Source organism: Polyodon spathula, chromosome 6 (genome assembly GCF_017654505.1).
Source record: "Polyodon spathula isolate WHYD16114869_AA chromosome 6, ASM1765450v1, whole genome shotgun sequence".
Taxonomy (NCBI): Eukaryota; Metazoa; Chordata; class Actinopteri; order Acipenseriformes; family Polyodontidae; genus Polyodon; species Polyodon spathula.
In genome coordinates this window covers 15801039-15814094 of record NC_054539.1, presented here as the reverse complement: position 1 = coordinate 15814094, position 13056 = coordinate 15801039, and the positions used below count along the sequence as shown (strand labels likewise).

The 13056-nt window shown below is 35.7% G+C and overlaps 1 protein-coding gene across 1 annotated transcript; it reads left to right on the top strand.

Moving 5' to 3' along the window:
* The first annotated feature begins 4883 nt into the window (after nt 1-4883).
* Nucleotides 4884-8784, top strand: hddc2 (HD domain containing 2). The gene is made up of 6 exons (XM_041251542.1): nt 4884-4965; nt 5405-5526; nt 5921-6023; nt 6401-6469; nt 7860-7998; nt 8568-8784. Exons 1-6 carry the CDS (start codon nt 4921-4923, stop codon nt 8708-8710), a joined length of 621 nt encoding a protein of 206 aa, XP_041107476.1. The 5' UTR covers nt 4884-4920; the 3' UTR covers nt 8711-8784.
* Nucleotides 8785-13056: the final 4272 nt, after the last annotated feature.

The following is a 13056-nucleotide window of genomic DNA, read 5'->3' as shown; positions in this document are numbered from 1 at the left end:
CCAAGTGGCGCACCCAGTGCTCCTGCTTCCCACACCTGAACACCAGGGGAAGTGACTGCAGGATGCGCCCCATAGCCTGGACGTCACCGGTTCGAGCCTGTACCATTCCACAGCCAACCGTGGAAGGGAGTGCCCAGGAAGCAGCATTCAATTGGCCGCATGTCACAGGAGGGCAAGGGTGTCCTCAGCTCACTGTGCACCCAGCAAAGGTGCTCTCCTGTAGTCTGGCTATGGGCGCCTGCGGACTTGCCTGTTAGCTGCCTGGGAGCTGCACTGTCCTCCAATGCTGTAGCTCCTGGGTGGCTGGATGGTGAATCCGCAGTGTGTAAAGAAGCAGTCGGCTGATGGCACACAATTCAGAGGACAGTGTGTGTTTGTCTTCGCCGCTCCCAAGTCAGTGCAGGGGTGGTAGCAGTGAATTGAGTCCAAATAATATTTGGACATTTCAAATTGGGAGAAAATAACAAAAATAATTGGCAATGACTACATTTTTTAAAAGAAAAAAAAATACTACTCAGAACATTTTTATATGTAAGTACAAACTACACTGATTCTTAGTACAACAATTATTATTATTTTTAGAATAAATAATAATTAACTGTCTCTTCTTTCTGTTAATGTTCATTTTCTTATTGTGAAGGACTACAAAACTGATAATGCATCAACATGGCTGAGCATCTGCTTCGTTAGTTCATGCAATGCATTTTACCTAAAAGTTAATCAGTATCTAGAAAAATAAATACAGTATGTCAGCTAGACTGGAGGCTTCATACATTAACAAGGCACTTTAAATAGTGTTGTCTGAGGTTAATAAATCACACATAACTCACACCTAAATTAGTTCATGAATCTAGTTTTAGCAGTACCTTAGAATTCTTAGTAGAGTAGTTGCACATAAAGTAGACAGAGATTTTGTAAATAAGGCTACTCCCCTTTCTCAAATCACTGTATGCTTTTCTTTTAATTATACAGGACTTCCACCAAAGGTCACCAAATCGTTGTCATGTGTTATAAGATCAGCTACCAGAAGTATATTCTAGCCAATAAAATGACAGGTTGAATAGTTCATGTACTGTCAAGATGTCAAAGCGTATAATTTGGAAAATATTTACAGGAAGTCCCTAGTTTCTTTGAAGGGTGTGAAGCACACATGGAAGTGGATTACAGAGACAAGGCGGAAGAGTGACGTTGAATACATTGGGAGGAAGATGCTGACATCCAGGGTCGACAACCGCAAATCAAATGAACCAGCCAGGGAGACAGGCAGCTAATTACACCACAAATAGCAGCACAGCTGAACTCATCCAGGAAGGAAGTTGTCAGAACCCGTATCCACAGTGAAGGGATGACACAAAGCTAAGGGTATGAATGGACATGCAGCAGCAAAAACAATAAGACTACAAAAGCAAACTAGGAAAAGATCTGACAATGAATACTGGAATCTGTTTGAGCTCACCTTTAAGTTGTTGTCATGAAGTGATAAGCTAACAGTCGAGCGATCAAAGAATCTTTTGATACGCTGATTTTATTTAATTTTGTTAACATGCCTCAAAAACCAGGAATATTGAAAACTAAAAGAAAAAGCAGATGTGACAACATGCATAAAGTAAGAAGAAAACAAGCAGTATATCCAACTGGGTGACTCGATGGATTCAATAGGATATGAAGCCTTTGACCTCTAGGTTACTGGGTACTGCTTTATATTGCTGGCATAAATTAATATTAAATAGATATGCAATTGCATATTAATGTTAAATTAACATTTAATAGATATGCAGTAGCTGGTTTCTTGCTAAATGTTAACCACATGTCGATTGAAAATGTGATTGCATATCACGTCTATTTAAATTATGTTTTGTTACCACTGAAAATATATAATAATTTCCCATTGTTTACATGTTTTTAATTAACTTTATTTTAAATCTGACTTAAATGTTAATGGAAAGTAACAAGGAATAATTGAACATATATTTAACATCAATTGCATATCTATTAAATATTAATTTAACATTAACTTAATATGCAATTACATATCTATTTAATATTAATTTATGCCATGCAATATAAAGCATTACCGGTTACTGTACTATGTCAAATACAGCCAAGCTCTGTAGTGACAAAACAAGTGCAATGGTTTGTGATGGCCTCAGCTCAGGTCTTAGTGTCACCATCACAATAACCACTATAACAATAGGCCCTAATTTTAAACCAAAATGCGCTGTATTTTTTTAATCATAAAAATATAAAAACTTAATACAGATCATCTATTATTCTACATACTGTACATAACATGTTTTACTTTCCATGTTCCATATACTGTAGTAGGAACCACATCTGTATATTCATGTCAAACACTTATTCTGTGCAACAGCACTTAAAATGTAACAATTCAGTCCAAATACCTCTCTTTCCTAGTCTATGTAATGTTCTAGAGCCTTGGTGTAGGATGTTCATTTGTTTGGGGTCCAAAGAGACTTTTAACACATGAATTAACGTCCATTTGAACACTGCTGTTTATGCAATAGAATAACATACAATATTCTACACATCATTAAGGAGAGCTTTGAACGCTGGGTACCTGTAATCTACAAAAGAGCGATACATTTTGTTCAGTTGAAATCAAGGACAAAGTGTGCTAAAATACAAAGTGGAGATAGATAACAGTGCCTTAGCGCTAAAGGGATGCAAAACAACATGCCCAGTTCTTGGAAGACTGTTGTTCAGTTTAAACAATGATAGTTCCATACTTTTCAATGCATAAAGAGAATTAAACTTTGTAATGAAAAAAAAAAAAAAAAAAGCTTTACATGCTCCAGTATCCGTTTATGATTCGAAGGCTACTGGCCTTCAGAAACTGTTATCTTGAACAGTTACATGCATTAAAACATCAAAAGGGTCTTATCTAAGGGCTGCCACGTCCCTACTTAATTTGTATAATTTAAAAATGTATGAGGAGTGGCTATGAGATTACAATTCATAGCAGTGAATAGTTTACAGTGTGTGCCAAGTCAAATGCTATCAATTTCCTTAATGCCTTCGCTGTGACTTGTTAGTACATGAGGGGCTAAGTACTGAAGCAGAGAAGGCTTGCACGCTGGTTTATCAAAGAAAGCCCTGTGCTAGCGAGCACATCTGAGCATGATGCCTGGAATACTTTCAGCTGTGGTCATTAAACATTTGATTAACTGGAAAGAAAGGTAAAGCAGTTGAAGGAATTATTGTGCTATTCAAGGGTTTTCTTTTGAGGATAATGCAGTTTGTAATCCCTATGCTTACTGTAAACAAAATTATGGCAACTGAAAATATACTGGTTTCTGGTTGACCGGACAAAAATACCAGTAAACAGCCAAAAGCACTTCAACAGAAAAAAGGGCAATTAGAAATGATGTTGCTAGTGCCAATAAGCTTGTTCATTTATTGAGCCATTGAACCTATTCACAATTCTTTAACTTTGGAGCTGTATGAAAGCTGTTTTGATTATACAAATATATTCATTATTTATCAGACTAGTCTAACTGTTGTTGGCTTATAACAAGAGAGTATAATAATTTCAAACTGCATTTAGTCCATCACAATAGACTTAAGTTAAAGCTGTGAGAATAAGAGAATAATAAACCCTAGAGTTAGACTTCTGACAAACATGAAACCTCAAACCCAGTGCCATCCATAACAAGACTGCCACACAGACACACTGCTAAACATAAGCATGTGATCTAACCATTATTGAAGTTGTAATCTAATTACAGGAACATTTCCACTTAGATGTTTTGACTTAGCTTTTAACAGCAGCATAGTCTGTTTTTAATTACAACTGGAATACAACTCATGTGGTCTATTCTTTGTTAATAAAAATGTTGACACTCTCTCACACCTGACCTAGCCCTTGAAATCAAATGATCACACCAGTTTTACACTGGTAAAATAATTAAGAATTCCACCAGTATGGTTCACTATTTGTTTTGACCTGCCAAGTCTGAAAGAGAAAGATAGGGTACAGATATATATTAATATAGGAACATGTCATTTTAGGGTGGTTGCCCCTCGAGTAATAATCACAAGCATCCTGAAATGTATTCATGACTATCAATCTAGCATCGAGTCCAAACTATTCCATTCCAGTTGAGTGTTCCAATTTGAAATGTGTAACGATCACCATGTATTAAAATCCTGCTATCACTTTAAAAATGGTAAAATAACCAGTACAAAACGCTCTACCTTATACAGCCTTATTGTACAAGTAGTTAATCAAAGTATGATGACAAAGTTGCACAACAGTATGTTTTTTTTTTTTTTTTTGTTCTCAATCCCTCGATCAGGGTTGCCAGATTTCTGAACAGTTTATAGCCCAAAGTCACTTCAAAAATAGCCCAAAAGTAGCCCAATTATTTGTTTTAACTGAAAGCAAGCTTATTATTTACACGCAGGCCTATGCATAAAAAAAACAATCAAAAGCTTTCGTAAGAAAAGATACCTAGTATAAATTTGATAAAAACTACAAGCCCCAGTACAGCTCATCGACACGTCACTATCAACAAATTCGTACAGAAGCTCTGAAGAGACAAATCAACTTACATGCCAAACCAGCAACCGAATTACAGCATGATGCCTTTATTGAAATACAAATGCTGGTACTGTATCCCAAACAATATTGCAAACATGAAAACGGTTCAATCTTTTAAAGTTATACCACTAATCTAATTACCTTATCAACCCGCGACTCTCTAATATTTCCCGCGGCTGTGTTTTTGAAGTAGGAACACTGCTCGATGTCTCGTGCTATGTATTCCTCTGCAGTGCCATCTGCTGTTGATATGACAACGTTGTCGTCAACGACTACTGACGACTCTCGCGAGCTCAGGCTGCAATATTTACTTCCGGTGCCTTGCAAATAAATGGCAGACGCCTAGATGCCCAGCAAGCATGCATAATTTACTGCAGTTTATGAAACTTATTGGACAGCTAAAGGTGAATGATAAATAAAGAACCATACGTTAAACTTTTTCTGTGCATGTTTAGGTCAGTCACTAATTAGGTGTATCTAGAGAAATGTTAGGTGTCTTTATGTAGAAGTAATCAATGAATGCACGAAAGAATGCGTGAATTAATTGATTATGTATATCTAGATTTATAAAGCCTTATTTTAAACGAATGGAGAAAAAAAAAAATCAGTGTTATATGTTGAACCTACATCTTAAAATAACAAAATATGGGAGCCTTTGCTGAGTAAATGAAAATCAGTCTCAAGTATATCTACAGTGATTACTAAAATGTTAATTTTGTATATTTATCATTTACTGTGTATAATATATAATTGTCTTTTGAATTATGCCTGCGTGTACCTGTTTCTTGCATTTGTTTTATTGTTAAATTTTAACATTAGACGTCTGTTTGTTTTCCATTTCAGAGAGTACCCCGGACAGGGTGGGTGTATAGGAATGTGGAGAAACCAGAGAGTGTATCTGATCACATGTACAGGATGGCTATGATGGCCTTCTCGATTGGTGACACAAAGCTCAACAAAGACAGGTCTGCATCATTGCTTTGGTTTCTGTGGGGTGGTGTTGGAGATGACTTTCACGGCAGATATTTGAACCCAAGTCAGGCCTTGTTATGTCCTAGAATCTGCAAGGTTATTGCATCGTATCTTTGAGTGATAGATTCGTGGTATAAAAATAAGCAGCCCAATCTACAGTATATGCCAGTGTTTGTTTAGGTGTCTAGTACTTAGGAGTCGCATAGAGTAGTACCTTTTTTAAAGATTTTCATTAGTCATTGACGTCTTTACGTTTGGTATTGTGTTATTATTTTACTCTAAAGCACTGCAAATGTGTTAACATTAAAATAAGACCACTGTCATGTGCTGTGCTGCACATACTTTATATAAAATTCCTTGACAATGTATGTATGTGATATTTTTCAGATGTATAAAACTGGCTCTGGTTCATGATATGGCAGAATGTATTGTTGGTGATATATCGCCAGCAGATAATATCAGCAAAAGTGAAAAACACAGAAGAGAAGAGGTAAGTGTTAATTGTACTATGCTACATGTCACTGATAATTGTGTGTGAGAGTGCTGTTTAAACTTCAAAGTGGGTATTTTAAGTACTTTTAAAAAAAATAAAATTATACTAATTGACGGAAATAACCTCAGTAGTCTATCTACATTAATTTAAATGTAGATAAGGAATCAGATCATTTGTATCTGTTATTTAGGGTGTATATTATTATATTTATCTGAGTTCACGTAATCCACCGTGTTGGGAAATAGTGGAGCTCCCATAAAGTATGTTTTTATGTCACACTTCTAGAGAACAGCTTATCCATTGTTGGTTCGGACATGATGTCACACTTTCATTTTTACATTTGTACTTATTTATTGCGTATTGTTGTTTTTCAGGAAGCAATGAAACATTTGACTGGGCTGCTAAGTGAAGATGTACAGAAAGAGATTTATGAGTTATGGGAGGTAAGTGGTTGGTGAATAACATAGTTTATGTTGATATTTTTCATGGACGTGTAAAATAAAAAAGTTATAAACCAAACTGAAAACTTCAGTTCAGCATTTGAAATTTATTGAAATGAAATTTGCCTGCCGCACCCCTACATGTTGGTCTGCAAAGTTATATAGCACTGTTAAATTAGGATCTGTCTGACCTGATTTCAAATTGCAGGAGATATTTAGATGTTGATGTTGAGTGCCCTATAGTCTGGACGTCTCCAATTTGAGTCCAGGCTATTCCACTCCCAGGGGGCGGCACAAAATTGGCACAATTAGCACAGCACCGCCCAGGAGGAAGGGGAGGCTTAGGTCGGCCTGGGTGTCCTTAGCTCACCGCGCACCAGCGACCCCTTCTGAGGACAGCGTGTGTTCATCTTCGCCACTTGCGAGTCAGCAAGGGGGTGGTAGCGGTGAGCTGAGCCTAAAAATAATTGGCTATTCTAAATTGGGAGAAAATGATAAAACAAAAAAAAACAACAAAAAAAAAAAGTTGCTGACTACTAAACTAAAAAAAATAAAAAAAATAAAATTACACCACCTTTTTGGCACCGATAGAGGTTCGTTCACAATGGATACAGTACTGTTTTGTAAACAAATTCTTGAGGGACACTGGCGTAATAAATCTTTCCAGAACCACCCTCATGTCATTGAATTATTTTGTATTCGAGTTCCACGAGTGCAGCTTATCACTACAAAATGGCATGTAAACAAACAGCAAAATGCGTAGCTGTTTCTCCTGCTACACAAAATTGGAACTTGTTTGTGCGCTTGAAAAAAACTTGAATCGGACACAAGCCATCGAGCAATTTGGTGTTTCTCATTCTGGTGAGGTGCTTTACCATTCTGTTAAATAACATGCATGCCTTGTATATTGCTGCTGCATTTTGTATCGTGTGTAGGGGTGCTGTGTTAATTTAGTTTGACAGTTTATTAATGTTAAGTTAACCCTAAGTAATGGCCATTATTTTTGCCTGTGCCATTGTGATAGACCGAAACACACAAGGTAGCTAATTTCATAGTATATATTGATTTAATCTTTTCGACTCTGTTGTTTTGCTTTAGTTTTATTAACGTTAGTTTGTCTGTTAATTTATTATAGTAGTTTAACATACACTTGCCTATTGTATTGCTTTTACTTATTCAATTCATTTCATATGTTGCTGCACGTTTATCATGACAAGTAATACATATGTATTTATTTATTGATTCATATTGGGTCTAGTGCCTAACTCTTACAGAACAGTTCGGCTATAAGAACACTTTGCTTGCTTCCCGAGGGGTGTTCTCTTAGCCGGGGACTGCTGTATTAGCGTTAGACTAGACTACATCTAGATCAATAACATGCATCTTTTTACAGGAATATGAATGTCAATCCAGCCCAGAGGCCAAGCTAGTGAAGGAACTTGACCAGTTTGAAATGATTCTTCAAGCATATGAATATGAGGACCTGGAGAAGACGCCAGGGCGACTGCAAGAGTTTTTTGATTCCACAAAAGGTCTGCGTACAAACTTGTCTTTTTATTGTATACACAGTATTTATAATATGCCTATTATGGGACAGTGTAGAATGCTATACATGATGCCCACTCAACTCACGTAGGTCAACATACATAGACTGGCCACACAATTAGTGACCTGTCACCAAAGCCCACAGTACACACTGTTGTTAAGAGGTAAAGGGTCTCTTGTCCAGGCTTCTAATATTTCGGCTATAGTACGCCATAACCCACATGCAAAGTAAAGTGTACTATTCCGATGTTGGCACAATCTTGCATGTGTGAAAAGTTTTTGATATCTGAAAGAACGTACAATGAGCCGTTCACAAACAGCTATGAGAAATGTATGCGCAAAGATAGAAAATTTAATTATGTAGCATTTTTTTATGAACTATGTAATGCCATATATATAAAGTTTTCAGAAAATCCGTTCACGCTATAAATCTGTATACGGTCCAGCCAAAAGTATTGTGAAAAATAAGTCAAAATGTGGATGTCATGGAAGTATTCCTAAAGGGAGTAAATAATATGAATCGATAAAAAATAACTCGGTTGATTTTCTTTTATAGGGAGGTTTCATCACCCAGAAGTTGTCCAGCTAGTCAAAAGTTTAAATGAAGAAAGAAATTCCCAAATATCTGCTGCAGGCTGCAGTTCTGAGGCTTCCCTACCACAGGCAATACAGTCACAGCTGCCCAAAAAAACATTATGAGAAAAATACATTTGTTAAATAAGTATGTGATTATTACCTTGTACTACTTTTTTCTCTGGTGGATTGCATATATATATATATATATATATATATATATACGATATATATATAGATAGATAGATAGATAGATAGATAGATAGATAGATAGATAGATAGATAGATAGATAGATAGATAGATAGATATATAGATAGATATAGATAGATAGATAGATAGATAGATAGATAGATAGATAGATAGATAGATAGATAGATTCACACCCTTGAACATTTTTCACATTCTGCTGCCTAAAAAATAAAATTTAAAATGCATTAAAGTAGGAGTTTGTTTCATTGATCTGCACCTCATCATCTACACTTTCAACATGAAAGATCAATTATAGAAATATTCAAAAAGTAATACATAAATAAAAAAACAAAGTCTTGATTGCATAAGTCTTCACACCCTTTGTCATAGCAAACCCAGATTAGCTCAGGTACAACAAACTGGCTTAACAAGGCACATAAGTTAAATAGAGCCCACCTGTGTCCAATTACAGTAGTTCAACTGATTCGAACACTCCTGGATGAAGAATCAATCTGTTTCTGTTGTATAAAGTGAATTTGAAGCAAATGGCAAAACATTCCAAACAAGGAGCTGCCAAAAGAACTCCGGGATAAAGATATTGAAAGGTACCAATTGGGGGAAGGCTATAAGAAACTTTCAATGTCTTTGAATATCCCTTGGGGCACTGTCAGGTCCATCATTGTAAAGTGGAAACAGTTTGGCACCACCAAGACACTGCCTCGATCAGGCTGTCCCTCCAAAGTCAGTAGCCGTGGCTTAAGGAAACTGCTGAGGGAGGTCACTGTGAGGCACAAGATTACTTTAAAAGAACAACGGAGGTCTGGCTGAGATTGGGTAACATGTTGACTGTTCAACAATTTCATGAGTACTCCACAAACGTGGCCTGTAAGGGAGGGTGGCAAGAAGGAAGCCTCTGCTGATAAAAAGCCATATGATGTGCCGCATAACTTTTGCAAAGAAACACTTGGGGGACACTGCACGTGGGAGAAGGTTTTGTGGTCTAATCAGACTAAAGTGGAACTTTTTGGTCTCAATGTTAAGTAAGATGTGTGGCGTAAAACAAATCACATCACCCTGCTAAAACCATCCCTACAGTAAAGCGTGATGGTGGCAGAATTATGTTTTGAGGGTGCTTTGCAGCAGCAGGGACAGGGAGGCTTGTTTAGATTGGGGAGAAGATTCACCTTTCAGCAGGACAATGATCCTAAGCACAAAGCAAAGGCAACAATGGAGTAGCTCAGCAAGAAGAAAGTGAATGTCCTCGAGTGGCCTAGTCAAAGCCCAGACCTGAATCCTATAGAAAGTCTGTGGCAAGACTTTAAGACTGCAGTCCACAGACGATACCCAGCCAACTTGAAAGAGCTTGAGCTATTTTCCCAAGAAGAATGGACAAAAATTGTACCATCCCACTGTGCTGAGGCGCTAAACACTTAACTAAAATGACTCATGGCTGTTATTTCTGCAAATGGGGCTTGCACCAAGTATTGACTCAAGGGGTGTGAAGACTTATGCAATCAAGACTCTTTATTTTTTTTATTACTTTTTGAATAGTTCTATAATTGTTCTTTCACAGTGTAGATGATGTTGTGTAGGTCAAACTCCTGCTTCAATGCATGTATTTTTTAGGCAGTAGAATGTGAAAAATGTTCAAGGGTGTGAAGACTTTTTCAAGGCAAAGTAAGAATATATATATTTTTTAATAACATCATAACTTCATATGATACAGCTTATGCGCATATATATATATATATATATATATATATATATATATATATATATATATATATATATATATATATATATATATGCCTCAAAGGGGGTCCTCATTTTAAATTGCATGGATTGTGATCATTGGCAACTTTTAAATATGCCAACTAATTGCAATCAATCAGGTGCAAGTCAGGTTTTGTATAAAAGCAAAGCACCGTGAATTTCTGTTTTGCATGGTGTTAAATAGTTTAACATTTTAGTTTAACATTAATGTGTCACTTAAGTCAAAAAATGGAGATGTAAAGCCAGTAGAATTTCCCTTCTTTTTTTCTGTTGGTCAAAATTATGTATTTCAGATTTTTGTGGCTAGAATCAGTTAATACTGTATTTAGTTTAATCGTACAGTATAATCGTAAATCTCGAAAAACTACTCACTTCTACATCTTTTGTAGTCATTTTTGTATTACTTTAGTATAAATACATGTTAATTTGCATTCATATGTTGTTTTTTTCTGACTTTATGTGAACGAAAAGACACAAAAGTGCCCGTTTTCTCATTGGAAATAGTGATATTTTGCAATTTACCTGTCCTGGTCACAAAAGCAAAGTTTGTGGGGAATAATAGCCATTTTCTATACTTTTGAGGCATAAGCAATTAGGAAATAACACTTACTACCCAGGAACAAAAAAAATAATAATAATTTGTTACACGATGTAATGAATACTCGTCCATGTGTAACATTGGCATGGCATGGTTCATGTGTAGAACCATCTTTGAACCAAACCGTCCTTGCACATCTGCTTAATTCTGGGGCCGTGATAAAGCTACACTAGCGTGCATCATTTCATTTGAATTAACTGTTGAATTCCTGCTAGTCATTGTAAGCAGCTATTCATGGAAACATCCCCCTCTTACGATCCCCTGGACAAGAACCTCTGAAGAAGATGTAGTCATCGAACGTGCAGCTGTCACACTTCACACACTTTTACATATACTGTATCTGGAGAACAGTTTATCCAATTCTCATGAAACTTGGCAGTAATATTATTTAGCTTAAGTTATTGCGAAAATCAGATTTTGGAGATACATGGATACATTTGTATGACACATACATTTTTGCATTAATCTGGAGAATTGCTTATCAAATTGATAATTATTGTAACTATTCTGTTATAGTGTTGTGGTCATCAATGTTTTCATAATACGATCGTGTATGTTGCCAACTTACTACTTCCTATTAAACCCTTAAACAACATTAACTCCATACAGTAAATATACACACATTTTAAAATGTGACCACTTCATTTATAATGATATTGTTTTGCAGTGCCTCTGCATAACCTTGTCAATTGTTTACTGCATATTTTGGCTTACTTGCAGGAACAAGGAGTCCCTTGAAAACAAACAGGCCATAGTTCATGTTTTAATTTTGTTCTGGTGGCCTATCAGTTGTTGGAGCAACTCATCCTATTTTTTTTAAATTAACTGGCAAACTATATTTATTATCTTACTTGGATGTATGATATGAATAGCTTGAAGATCAGAATTAATTACAGAATATATTAGTCAATACATTTATAATGTACAGTATATTTTAATAACATCATAACTTCATATGATACAGCTTATGCGCATACATTGATATGTTTTGACTTATTTATTTTTTTTAAATAGTGCTTCAACAATTGTTTATTTGTGCTCATGTTGTAACACTCACAAAGTCCACTGGTCTTCACAATAAAATAACAAGGACAAGTGCAAACTTGCTCTGCAATCCTGAAAGAGATTATTGGGTAAAAACTAAAACAAAAAAATAGAACACATTTACAATGTTCAACCACATACAAAACCACAATAAAGCCTGGATGTGAAAATGACAAGAGATTTATAAATATAACACAAAAAATAATGTGAGCTGGCTTCAATGTCCTTGGTAGACAATAATATTGGGACAGGTAACCTTGGTAACAGAAGTGTGTTGCCAAAAAAAAAAAAAAAAACAACATGTTTTTTACAACTTACTAACTTGTTGAAACCTATAAGGCTTTAAAAGTTGTGTCTGGAGATAATTAAAGACCTCTGGGACCACTTTCATGCCCAGTTTAGATTATTTGCAACCACAGGCCTCAAAAAGCACAGTTACACAGTTTTAACAGTTACTTATTTATTTAACCTATTTTGTCTCATTACCATAATACAGTACATTGCAAGCTTTGACTCCTTTTCCCAGATGGGTTTAACCACTTCAGAACCATCCATAATCACATATGTGTCAACGTGATGTTCGCACATAGGTTCATGGGCCAACAAATGCATAATTTTGATTTGTTTTTAAGACTTTGTAATTTGTATAAACACTTTTTTTTCTCTGCAGCAATTAGCTTCTATAGCTAATATCTAAATAATGTATCCATTAAATAGAAATCCTTTTAATAACAGCACTGATTACTACAAACTGTTACCTTGCATATCAAAATATATATACAGTACCAATTTTTTTTCGTGTTTACATTTAAGTCTCCTAAGAGGTATATATATATATATATATATATATATATATATATATATAAT